At 42.7% G+C, this 12,719-nt stretch overlaps 1 protein-coding gene across 1 annotated transcript in view; it reads left to right on the forward strand.

Annotated features, from left to right (window-relative positions):
- The window catches only part of CHAF1A (chromatin assembly factor 1 subunit A), a 128,326-nt gene that overhangs the window by 93,294 nt on the left and 22,313 nt on the right, over positions 1-12,719 (forward strand). The window contains exons 13-14 of the mRNA XM_075201178.1: positions 3,790-4,268; positions 9,504-9,600. Coding sequence (XP_075057279.1) covers positions 3,790-4,268; positions 9,504-9,600 — 576 coding nt within the window. The remainder of the gene's footprint in view (positions 1-3,789; positions 4,269-9,503; positions 9,601-12,719) is intronic.

The following is a 12,719-nucleotide window of genomic DNA, read 5'->3' on the forward strand; positions in this document are numbered from 1 at the left end:
CCTGAGCTAGGCACGCTTCTGTGCTGGCACAGATGGATGTGTTTTATCTTTTCATGCACTACCACAGGCCTGGCCAACCTGTGTTGTGAAACTACAACTCCTAGCATACCCTGCTAGCTATCAGCAGGAAAAGCATGCTGGGACTTGTAGTTTCACCACACCTGGAGAGCCACAGGTTGGTCAGGCCTGCGCTACCTCTTGTGAGCTTTCTTGAGGCAAAGCTCGCTAAAAGAGACATTACAGCTCTGTTTTACTTTACAGAAGTAGTGTGTGAGGTGGGAGGGAGGTGTATTGTTTGGGTTTTTTAGTGTCTGCTGTTGACACTTAGTCTGTTTTGCAGCTTTACTTTGGTATTATTTACTTTTGCATGTGTCTCTCCAAATTGCCTAGTACCCAGTCTGAAAGGCATGTGAGCCAGAGGTCATAATATCCTGTGGAAACTTCCCCTGAAGAGACAGAGCCCACCTGGGATTTATCTTTGGCCCAGTTTATTGTGATGCCATTACGCAGCTTACCGCACGTCCCAGGGAGCTGAGCAGGTGTCCCACCCGTTTCACTGGAACTTTGGGGAATGATACTTGACCATATGTCTTCAGGCCCCTCCCTTTCAGCACCCAATGAGCTGGCTGGGCTCATTGCCTGGCAAATTCTGTGCAGGGTTTTGTCAAGGTTTCATGGAAATTGTCACTATTTGTAGACTGCTGAAGCATCAGATGCCAGCAGTTCTTCAGTCCTGTGAGGGATCACACTCTCTATTTCCCTCCAAGGTGAATGGTGAGGTGGCTGAAGTCCTCTGGTCCTGAGGTTTCGTTGTGCCTTGACAAGGACTGAAACACCGTGAGGCATCTGCAGAATATTACTGCAGATGCGATTTTTGTAACAATTATACCAGCGACCGAAAGCCCAGATGAGCATGTAGATTTGTGTACATACCTACACAATTTACCTTCAGATCTTTGCTCCGAGCCTCTCATAACCATCAACTGAAAAGATTGTGATTCTGCACATTCTAAAGAGATCTGCCTACAATGCTGTTCGTGAGTGCATACACACTCTCGCATTTACTGGATATCGTTCCATCATTGATTGTATCGTTTGATTTTGTGAATTTCAACAAAATCACAATGTCCTTTGGTATGATTAAATAGGATCATGGAGCATACAGACCCATGCAATATCGTTCCAAACGGTTGTTTATCATGTGACCTGTACACTAATTGGATAAAAAAAAAACTGTAGTGTGTACCCAGCTTTAGAGTATTTAGTGCAAGTCATCTGGCAGGCACTAAATATCCAGGACAGCCTGCAATCTGTTTGGGACTATTCACTGTCTAAAAGGAAGAAGAAACAGTCTCCTTTGCCTAAGTTGGAAGACACCCCTTTTTATATTTTTTATTGTTTTTCAGGTTTTTATTTTTATGTGAAGCGTGGGCCTAACCTGATTGTAGGTTTCAGGTCTTGTGCAGGTTGTGTTCCCTTTATTCTCCCCCAAGTAAGAATATGGTGAAATGGGAGTCTCTGACTAGGGTAGTGCTCCAAAGTGGGCCTGTCTGAACACCCACCTGATTCTGAATTTTGCCACCTTAAGAGAGAACATTGAAGCCAGTCCCAGAAGAGATTGTATTTTTACTCCGAATCTCCTTTTGGTCCAGAAGCCTGCCATATATCCTTTTGACATAAACTGATCCTGATATCTCTAAGGCTTTGGGTTGAAAGGTTCAAGATTGAGTCTTTAAGGTCGATGAATATCAGTGACACCAATGCGTTATGAGAATTGCCATTCAGTCCCATCATTTTAAATTTTTAGTTCTAGCTTTTTCCCTGGAAACAGCGAGGATAGTATACAGATAAATCATGCCGCTGATGGCTACTCTTCTGAGACCCAGGAGGTGACTATTGTTTACTTGGATCTTGCTGCAGGCTCCTCTAATAGAGATCCATCTCATGGCTGGATCATGAACTACAAGAAAACTAACCTGACCCTTTCTCAGTGGATGGACTTCCTTTGACTTTTGTTGAACCTCCGTTAGCAAAAGGTGTTTTTTGCTAGAGGACATTCTTTTTATAAGGGCATGTAAAGCCCTGTTAGCACACAGTAGTGGCATCTGTTAATTTTTGCATGACAGCATTGTGAAAGATGGCCTCGACATTTGCTCGTTTTCAGGTGGAGCTAATTTCAAAGCGGAACAAGTCTCATATTCTGGACGGCCAGTTCATTACACTCAAGGTACGTCGATCGCTCCTCTGGTGGCTGAGCGGAGACTACCTTAACAAGGATCACTTTTTTCCTCTTGCGGCTGGACGCTGGTAACAACCGACGCTAGCCTTCGTAGCTGTGGGGTTGTTAATCTTCAGTGCCACCTTCATGGTCTTTGAACTCCAGAGGAATCAAAGCTTCCAATAAATGTGCTGCAACGCAGTTAACAGCATTCTAGTCAGGCCACCAGTTTTTCCGAGGAAGGTCAGTAAAAATCCACTTGGATAATGCCACGGTAGAGGCATAGCTCAATCGGGGGACACTAACAGCACCATGGCACTGAGAAATGAGCAGGATCGTGCTATGGGCTGTGCGGATTGCTTTGAACAACACGTTAATAATTGTTCCTGGGGTGTTAAACTGGGAAGCAGATTTTCTCAGCTGGCAGTTCCATTATCCTGGAGAATGGTCCTTTCACCCAGAATTATTCAAGCAGATAGGGTTATCCAGATGTTGACATGGCATCTCTGCATCTACCAACACCATCTTCAGATCCCTTATCACGAGAAGAAGCGCTCTACATTGTGGTTCATTAATGTCATTACCTTGGCACTTTTGTCTGATTTACCTGTTCGCTCCTGTACAAATGCTTCTGATGGTGTTAAAGAATGTAGAAAGAGGATTTTCAGGGGATCCTGGTGGCAGTGGATTGACCTAGAATATCCAGGTGTATGTATAAACATTTTTTGTATGGCAAAGGAAAGCCTGTTTCCACGTGTCTGAATATTTTACCAGATTGGTAAGTGCCTCTAAGGAGGTGTTGCACAGGGCCCTGGCTGAGCACTCTCTGGTGGCCGCTTGGCTTTCAGTTCACGTTCACAAATTAAACATCTTTGGGACATATTCAATTAGCTTTTTCCGTTCGCGGTAATGCGTGTTACCGTGAAAAGTGCGCAGTATTGACGGTAATACGGTACCACAATAACATGGATTTACCTTCACAACCCTATGGGGTGCGCACGAAAACCCACGTTATTGCGGTACCATGGATTGCCTTTGTGGCCCGTTTCGGCGCTTTACTGTGGACCAAAAACATAATTGAATATGCCCCTTTGTGCTTAAAGATGCCAATTTTCAACGTAAGGCGCTACATACCACTATTTCTGAGTGTACACTCCTTTTAAGGACAGCTTTAGGACATTTCTAGTGTCCATCCACAGGAATGAAGGAGAAAGTGTGTTTTTTGTTTATGAATATGTTTATATAATGTTTATATCAAATCGTGTGTGTGTGTGTGCAGTATACCAACATCTACAATATATCAAAATGGTTGCTTTAGCATGTTGGTGGTAAAATATGTTGTTTGTGTGTTTATAATGTGTCCCTTGGGAATGGCTTTCAGTCTAGATGAGATGTTTTGTTTTCCATTTGTAGTGAATGTGTGAACATATACCAGTGAATTCTACTTTTTCTTTTTCTTTTCTTGTAATGGTGTGAAATACAAACGTTTGTAATGTTTTATTCTTTAAATAGCAGCATAATTACAGTGGCTCATTCAGTGCTGTAAATTTTTTCTTCTTTTCCCAATACAGTCCTTATGCATCTCCTCCCCTTGCTACACGGAAATGTCAATGGAAGCAAAACAATTATTCATGAGTTTCAGGAGTGCTGCCGCCGTGGCATGTTATCTAATGGAGATGCTGGCAACATAACAGTATCTGAATCGATTAGTCCGAACGCTAAACACCAGACCCCCAGCAACTTTAATGTACCCTCCAAAGCTCGTTTGAAACGTATTATCTCCGAGAATTCTGTATATGAGAAGCGTCCAGATCACCGTTTGTGTTGGTATGTGCACTCTGATGTTTTGAAAAGCTTCCAACAGGAAAGTCTTCCTGTGCCTTGCCAATGGACATATATCACACAGGTGAATTCATCTGTTAGAGAAGAAAGTGGGATAGCTGGTGGACAAATGCAGGCAATTCCCACGTCTGGCAAGAGGAAATCTGCTGGCAGTATGCCCATCACAAAGTTCATGAAAAAAGCCACGGAAATGGGGACCATGAATGATGTAAGTAACAATTTCTTCTGTTCAGACATGTACTAATTGTTTGGGTTCCTTATAAACAAGTGGCATTTTGGCAGATGTCATGCTAGCTTTTTTGTATGCTTTATTTTTCCAAACAAAAGAAAACAATGTTTCTTTTCCAAAAGCTAATTTTCTTTTCAGTGGAACTTAAATTGTGTTTCAACCCCTGCAAGACTCAAGTACAATTGTCTCTTTGTTTAACATTAGTTTAACATTAAGATTTCACCTAACCACTGATTGCATTTCAGAAGCTTTTTTTTTTTTCTTACCGTTTGCTCTTAATTCTGCTTAACCAAAGATGAGGGTGATGTACTTTGTTTTGACTGTGGCATCTGTTTTTAAAAATTGCTTTCCCTGTAGCCCAGCTTCTATAGCTTGCAGATATGTTAACGAGGATTGTGTGCTGCAACATGGCTTGGATTTCACAATATGCTGAATTATGTTTGGATTATTCATTATGAAATTGTATCCTGTTCTTTCCTACAGTTTCTTGTGTTGGTTTCTCAGAATTTAAACTATATATCATCGTTTTTACTTTACACTTTAAATCATTTGCTCACTGCCTATTTGTTTATTGGGTCTTTGCTCCTGCTTTGCAAATGCATTTACCCTTTTACAGGAGAACTTCTTCTGCTTGTGTTTAACTTTATATTTCAAACATCTGCAAAATGAATTTATGTTCTATGGGGGAAATTGGGTCGCCATTTGGTATACATGTGGTGTGAGGAACTCTGGCACTTTAAAAGAATTCCTCAATGACAAACTCTTACCTTTAGTGGCTCTGCTATCCAGTTTAGATGTGCTTGCGTGAGCCCACATGGTTTCTAGGGCTGCTTAGCAGCCCCTACCTTGTAAAGTATTTTACTGCTAGTGGTCCATTTAGTGACCTTGGCAGACGGAAGAGATCTGCCTTTAGTAGCTTGCAGCCCACTTCTAACAGTCGGTCTCTGAGAAGGCGACACAGTTCCCGGCACTACCACTGCAAACTCAATTTAAGAGGTGAATAGCCAGATCTATATTCATATATTTTTTTTTTTTCTGTGCTGCCAATGTGTTGAATTTTTCATCAATAAGTTTTTTTTTTTTGTTTTTTTGGGGGGTTTTTTTAGTCATGTTTGAAATGGTATAGGGTACAGAACATAGGAGTGGAGTCAAACAATAACAGATCTATTTTCTAAGGTTAGGCTCTCCTCTCTATCGGAGGCTTGGGGCATTTTCTTTTATCGTGGCAATCTGTTTCCACTGACAAGAGGAGCAGCAGGGGGTCTTCATTTTAGCTGCCTAGCTCAACATTGAAAGAGCTGAGCTAGAGTGTTGTCTGAGGACAGAGCAGTTGGCTGTCAGAACTAGTTAATTACACACTCCCTGAGAGTGTGTAAATATATTGCCGCATAAAAACTTTTATACTCTCGCTGAATTGATACTTATTTTCACCCTCTCTGCAAGTGTACAATGTGTTGCCTGTGTAACTTAACTGCATTCTTGGGATTGCGCCCAACATGTTAAATCTTGCATCTTATAATTTGTTCTACAGGTATATACTTGTGCACTGTACTTACAATTACATATAACTTGTATCATATTTTTTCTCTCTCACTTGAGTATGTTTGGAAAGGGTAACTCTTCTAGGGACCCCCTCAAGGGGGAGTAGTGGCAAAAATGTTCTTCTGCTTCAAGTGTTACACAAAACTACAGTGTGCACAGTCAGATCCAGGGGCCTTGTGTCCGGTAGAGACTCGACACTCGCCTTGAGTCCGGTCAGAATTGGGAGAACCATTTTGGGCACAGTCCATGGTTCAAGCATGACAGAATTAACATCACAATTTTCTAGTAGACCTGTAGAGACCGTAGTCTTCAGCTGTCACCTCTCAACCTGAGAACTCCTTTCCTCCTACCCAGGCTCCCTTAAATTCAGATTCACGGTCCTCGGCATCAGCTGTTTGGCCCAGGGAAGGACCAAAAGGTCCATGGGTTGGCACAAGTGTCCTCATCCTTGAAGCAGATGCTCCAGGGTTATGAGTCAACATCCACTTCTAGGTTCTGAGTCGTCTGCTGAGAGCTGCCTTACATTCCATCAAAGATTTGGCCGCCTCTTTCTTAAGAAAGGCGAGTTGTTAGAATTTTCAGATCCACAGTCGTCAATGGCGAAGGAAGATGCCTCCTCTTCCTAGGGAGTAGAGGCTCTGATTAAGACGATTCGGCAAGTTCTGAACATTTCATGACAGCGAGGAATCTGTGGTTCAGCCCACAGTGCTCTTCAAGTGTAAGAAGGTGGTAATGGTCACCTTCCCATCTTCCCCTCTAGAGAATCTGTGATGAAATGAGTGTGATAACCCTGTGAGCATTCGGTGTCTTTTTTCTCACATAATGTGGATTATAGTACTTTTTACTTTACCATGTTTTTGTTCCCCAGCTCACCAAAATACAACTGCATTGTCCAATAACATGTGGCTAAGGGGACATGGTAGTTCAGTGTACATATGTATATTGTGTATTATATATTGATGCCTTGCAGTAATGTTATTCATTGTCCTTAAGCTGAAGCCAGGAGGGTTATGGGTAAAGATCAGGTGGTGTCCACAATACATTCATTCTCCCCCCCTCCTTCCTCTACAGGAAGCCAGGAACAGCTGGGGCCCGGTGACATCACAAAGTAGTGCAAGGGGTTAATTTTAGGAGGGACTCACTGTTACCTTATCCTTGGAAGTAGTGGAAGCCAATTAGCATCAATTGTTCTCCTTAGGACTAGTCCAGACATTCTGTCTGCATCCCAGCAGGGGGCTTCTGTGAAAGGACAGCTTATCCTTACTGCCCTGTCCAAACCCCCTAGTCCTGCACTGGCCAATGGTTAAGAAGAATAGACCCAGGGGTTTGCCCAGGGAGGGGAAAGACTGTGGAAATTAGACCTGAGCTATAAGGAACGACTCCAGGGGGGGGGGGAAGGGTGTTCATTCTGGGATTTCATTCATGAAGACTGCAAGATTTAGTTTTGAATTGTCGTTTTCTAACTATATTCTATATATATAGCGGAGAGGGATCCATGGGTCGTGAAGTCTGGACAACAGGTGACTATATCTCCTTAAGCTATTGGGGTAAGGGACAGATAATGGGGTAAATCTGCCTGGCATTTCTTTACTGTGTGTACATAATATTCTAGTGTTTGTATCACAATAAATATACTGTTGTATTTGTATAACTGCATTTGCCTGAGTGACCATACGAATCCTAGAAGGTACTGGGTAGACTTCCCTGGCATAGGAAGGCACCCATGGGTGGCCAGCCAGCGTGAAGTGGGTAGCACTGGGCCAGATAAAACCGGTATCTTCACAGAATCTTTTATGCAAATCCTGGGGACATCTAGAGCACAGGTTTTCAGGCAGGGGCGGATTGGGAACTTAAAGTGGCCCTGGAAACAATCATTGAAGTGGGCGTGGCCAACTTAAATATAGGTGGGGCCAACACAAAAGTGGGCGGGATTTAGAACTTGGAATTTGGTTGGGGAAACATTTAGGAAAACCTAGATATGATGACTTAATACACAGTGGGTCATTTCTAAAGCAATGCAGGAAAAAAGCTATAGCCCCCTCACATAGTTTTTCTAGATGCAACCGCCTCACATATAGTTTTCACAGATATAGCCCCCTCACATATAGTTTTCACAGATATAGCCCCCTCACATATAGTTTTCACAGATATAGCCCCCTCACATATAGTTTTCACAGATATAGCCCCCTCACATATAGTTTTCACAGATATAGCCCCCTCACATATAGTTTTCCCATATGTAGCCCCCTCACATATAGTTTTCCCATATGTAGCCCCCTCACATATAGTTTTCCCATATGTAGCCCCCTCTCACTTACCTTAAGGGCCGGCGCGCTCTGCAGCATTGCTCCGCACACATGATCAGACAGACAAGAAGTGATGATCGGTGCACAGTGCTGAAGGACCCACAGTGCTGCAGCACCAGGCAGCCTCGTGAGGCCAGCAGCCTCCCAGGGAGCTTCCTGGTAAAGGTAATGGCCAATCCACCCCTGTTTTCAGGTATCCTGAAGACTTTAGTCAATGTACCCTCTGATTAGTACGAACACACAATGGCAATCCCTTCCCAAGGTTGACACACCTGTAGCGCATCTATCCGGATCCACCACGATTCTGGTTCCAGAAGTTGCTACCCTGAAGTATAGCAAAGACAGAGAAATGGATTTGATATTTAAGTCCATATTGTCAGCCATGGGGACTGTGCTCAAACCGTTGCTGGCCTTGCTTAGCAAGACTGACAGCGAACTACGCAACTGACGGAGGGTTTGAAATTGGGTAGATCCAGAACGGAGTTACTTCTACACTTGGAACACATGCAAGATGCAGCAGAGTACATAGGCGAAAGCCCCCATTGATGCCGGCTTGCATGGGGCCAGGATCTTGGGCGTAGCTGCCTGCCATGCTCTCTGGACCTGGCGGGTGGATGCTGAAACTAAATAGCCCCCACCCCTCGGGAAAGTCTAGAAGCCAGGCCACCTTTAGGGCCCAGCCTTTAGGGGACCCCAAGGGAACGAGCAAAGAAGAAAACAATCATGGACAATCAGGCGGAAAACTTCCGTGCTTGCTGATAATCAAGCGGCATGACTGGCTACTGTAGTGGGCGCCCGCCTGCTCCTGTACGAGGACGAAGTGGTTGCAGTCAATATCGGACACTTGGCTCAGGGACATTGTTTCCATGGAATACGTACTAGATCTCCCTTGCAGATATTTTTTACCGGCTGGTGTGAGATTGGATTTCCTACAAGATTAACAATAATGAAATAACAGAAGTAAAATTTTGATGCAGGCTGAAAGCTCTCAATGATTCTGTCCCACTATACAGCTTGTCACCAACGCTTTTCGATGTTCAGAAATGGGTCCTTTTTTTTTTTTTTTTTTTTTTTTTACGAAAAGTGTTTTTTTAATTATAAAATTGTTGTGCACAGCTTGCATTATCTTTTTTGTCCCACTTTTAGATTTGATCTTGGTTTTATATGACCACTATTTACTGAAGGAGCCTATTGTATTGTTAAATAAAACTGCTTATGAGAGGTGAATTTGGAATTGTACTGATTTACACATGCTGGAAAGCTTGGATTACATTTAAGATGTTAGTTGCCAAATGCTCAACAGCACAAGATATGCTTTGTTTACCAACATTGATACAGTTTCTATCAATCTGTTTGCTTTATACAGGCAGGAGCAACAGAGACAGATGGTTTCCAGGCAGATACTGAAGAAGAAGCAGATGAGGAAGATGATTATTTAATTGTGGAGGTGGAAAGCAAAAAAGGTGTGTAATTTTATAACCTTTGGTAACTTTTTTTTTTGTATTTTTAGATAGATGTCTAGAGGTGTAGTACTGTGCAAAAGTTTTAGGCAGAGGTGGAAAAATGCTGCAAAGTAGGAATGTTTTCAACAATAGAAGTGTATCTTGTTAATCAATAAAAAATAAACTATTAAAGTGAACAGAACATAAATCTAAATCAAATCAATACTTGGTGTGACCACCCTTTGCCTTCAAAATAGCATCAATTCTTCTAGGTACACTTGCACACAGTTTTTGAAGGAACTCGACAGGGAGGTTGTTCCAAACATCTTGGGGGAACTAACCACAGGTCTTCTGTGGAAGTAGGCTTGCTCAAATCATTCTGTCTCCATGTAATCCCGGACTTGAGACTTGCTGTTAAGAGCGGGGCTCTGTCCTGGATATATCACTTCCAAGACTCCTTGTTCTTTACGATGACGATGGTTCTTAATGACATTGGCTGTATGTTTGGAGTCCTTTCCCTGCTGCAGAATAAATTTGGAGCCAATGCGACACCTCTCTGATGGCATTGCATGATGGATAAGTACCTACCTGCCGGTATTTGTCAGCATTGAGGACACCATTAATCCTGACCAAATCCCTAACTCCATTTGCTGAAATGCAGCCCCGAACTTGCAAGGAACCTCCACCATGCTTCACTGTGGTCTGCACACACTCATTATTGTACACTCAGATTTCTCCCAATGCAATATCGTTAACAATTTTTCCAACGATTGAAAGTCCCAATCAGCATGCTGATTTATGTGTACACACTAAACACGTTTTTTCTTCAGATCTGTGCTCTTCATCTGCGTAACCTTTCCCTGAAAAGATTGGGTCTCTGCACACTATAGATATCTATGGACACTGCCAGTCTTGAGTGGATACACACTACAGCATTGGAACAACATCGTTCCATCTTTGAAAGAGATTTTTAGTTCAGTTTAAAAATCAAATGAATTGTTACAATGTGCTTTGGAACAATATCCTTCATCGTTGTAGCGTACACATTAACGGGTTTATTACACACAATAAACGACCATTCTGCCTAATATCGTATTAATCGGCTGAAAAACCTGTAGTGTGTAACCAGCCCTAGTCCTAACAATAAAAGTTAACTGACAAGCTTTTCTTTTTAGACTCCATGGCACCCACTACATATGGTTAATCCTTAGTCAGCTAAGATACAAGAAATAATGTTGATGCCCCTGGAAGGTATATAGCGGTGTTGGCTAACCTGTGACACTCCAGGTGTTGTGAAACTACAAGCCCCAGCATGCTTTGCCAATATGTAGCAGCTTATTGCTGTAAGGGTATGCTGGGACTTGTAGTTTCACAACACCTGGAGTGTCACAGGTTATCCAAAACTGGTATATAGTGGGACTTCTTTTTTTACTTGCTTTTTTTTTTCCCTGTGTCTTCAGCTGACTAAGACAGGGTGTGAGAGCAAGAAGAACGTTTGTTTTATTTCAATTTCGGGCTTACTCTTTATTTTTTATTTTTCCTGGAGAGGATCCACACAGTGTCACGTCCATAAGGATAGCTCACAAGGATGAGAGTTGGCTCCTTGTGGTGTTTCTTTACTACCAGAGGTAGATACATTATGACCTTAATTGTTCAAAAATTAGAGTGATGTTTTTATTTTTATGTGAAGCGTGGGCCTAACCTGATTGTAGGTTTCAGGTCTTGTGCAGGTTGTGTTCCCTTTATTCTCCCCCAAGTGAGAATATGGTGAAATGGGAGTCTCTGACTAGGGTAGTGCTCCAAAGTGGGCCTGTCTGAACACCCACCTGATTCTGAATTTAGCCACCTTAAGAGAGAACATTGAAGCCAGTCCCAGAAGAGATTGTATTTTTACTCCGAATCTCCTTTTGGTCCAGAAGCCTGCCATATATCCTTTTGACATAAACTGATCTTGATATCTCTAAGGCTTTGGGTTGAAAGGTTCAAGATTGAGTCTTTAAGGTCGATGAATATCAGTGACACCAATGCGTTATGAGAATTGCCATTCAGTCCCATCATTTTAAATTTTTAGTTCTAGCTTTTTCCCTGGAAACAGCGAGGATAGTATACAGATAAATCATGCCGCTGATGGCTACTCTTCTGAGACCCAGGAGGTGACTATTGTTTACTTGGATCTTGCTGCAGGCTCCTCTAATAGAGATCCATCTCATGGCTGGATCATGAACTACAAGAAAACTAACCTGACCCTTTCTCAGTGGATGGACTTCCTTTGACTTTTGTTGAACCTCCGTTAGCAAAAGGTGTTTTTTGCTAGAGGACATTCTTTTTATAAGGGCATGTAAAGCCCTGTTAGCACACAGTAGTGGCATCTGTTAATTTTTGCATGACAGCATTGTGAAAGATGGCCTCGACATTTGCTCGTTTTCAGGTGGAGCTAATTTCAAAGCGGAACAAGTCTCATATTCTGGACGGCCAGTTCATTACACTCAAGGTATGTCGATCGCTCCTCTGGTGGCTGAGCGGAGACTACCTTAACAAGGATCACTTTTTTCCTCTTGCGGCTGGACGCTGGTAACAACCGACGCTAGCCTTCGTAGCTGTGGGGTTGTTAATCTTCAGTGCCACCTTCATGGTCTTTGAACTCCAGAGGAATCGAAGCTTCCAATAAATGTGCTGCAACGCAGTTAACAGCATTCTAGTCAGGCCACCAGTTTTTCCGAGGAAGGTCAGTAAAAATCCACTTGGATAATGCCACGGTAGAGGCATAGCTCAATCGGGGGACACTAACAGCACCATGGCACTGAGAAATGAGCAGGATCGTGCTATGGGCTGTGCGGATTGCTTTGAACAACACGTTAATAATTGTTCCTGGGGTGTTAAACTGGGAAGCAGATTTTCTCAGCTGGCAGTTCCATTATCCTGGAGAATGGTCCTTTCACCCAGAATTATTCAAGCAGATAGGGTTATCCAGATGTTGACATGGCATCTCTGCATCTACCAACACCATCTTCAGATCCCTTATCACGAGAAGAAGCGCTCTACATTGTGGTTCATTAATGTCATTACCTTGGCACTTTTGTCTGATTTACCTGTTCGCTCCTGTACAAATGCTTCTGATGGTGTTAAAGAATGTAGAAAGA

This window comes from Mixophyes fleayi, chromosome 1 (genome assembly GCF_038048845.1).
Source record: "Mixophyes fleayi isolate aMixFle1 chromosome 1, aMixFle1.hap1, whole genome shotgun sequence".
NCBI classification, from domain to species: domain Eukaryota; kingdom Metazoa; phylum Chordata; class Amphibia; order Anura; family Limnodynastidae; genus Mixophyes; species Mixophyes fleayi.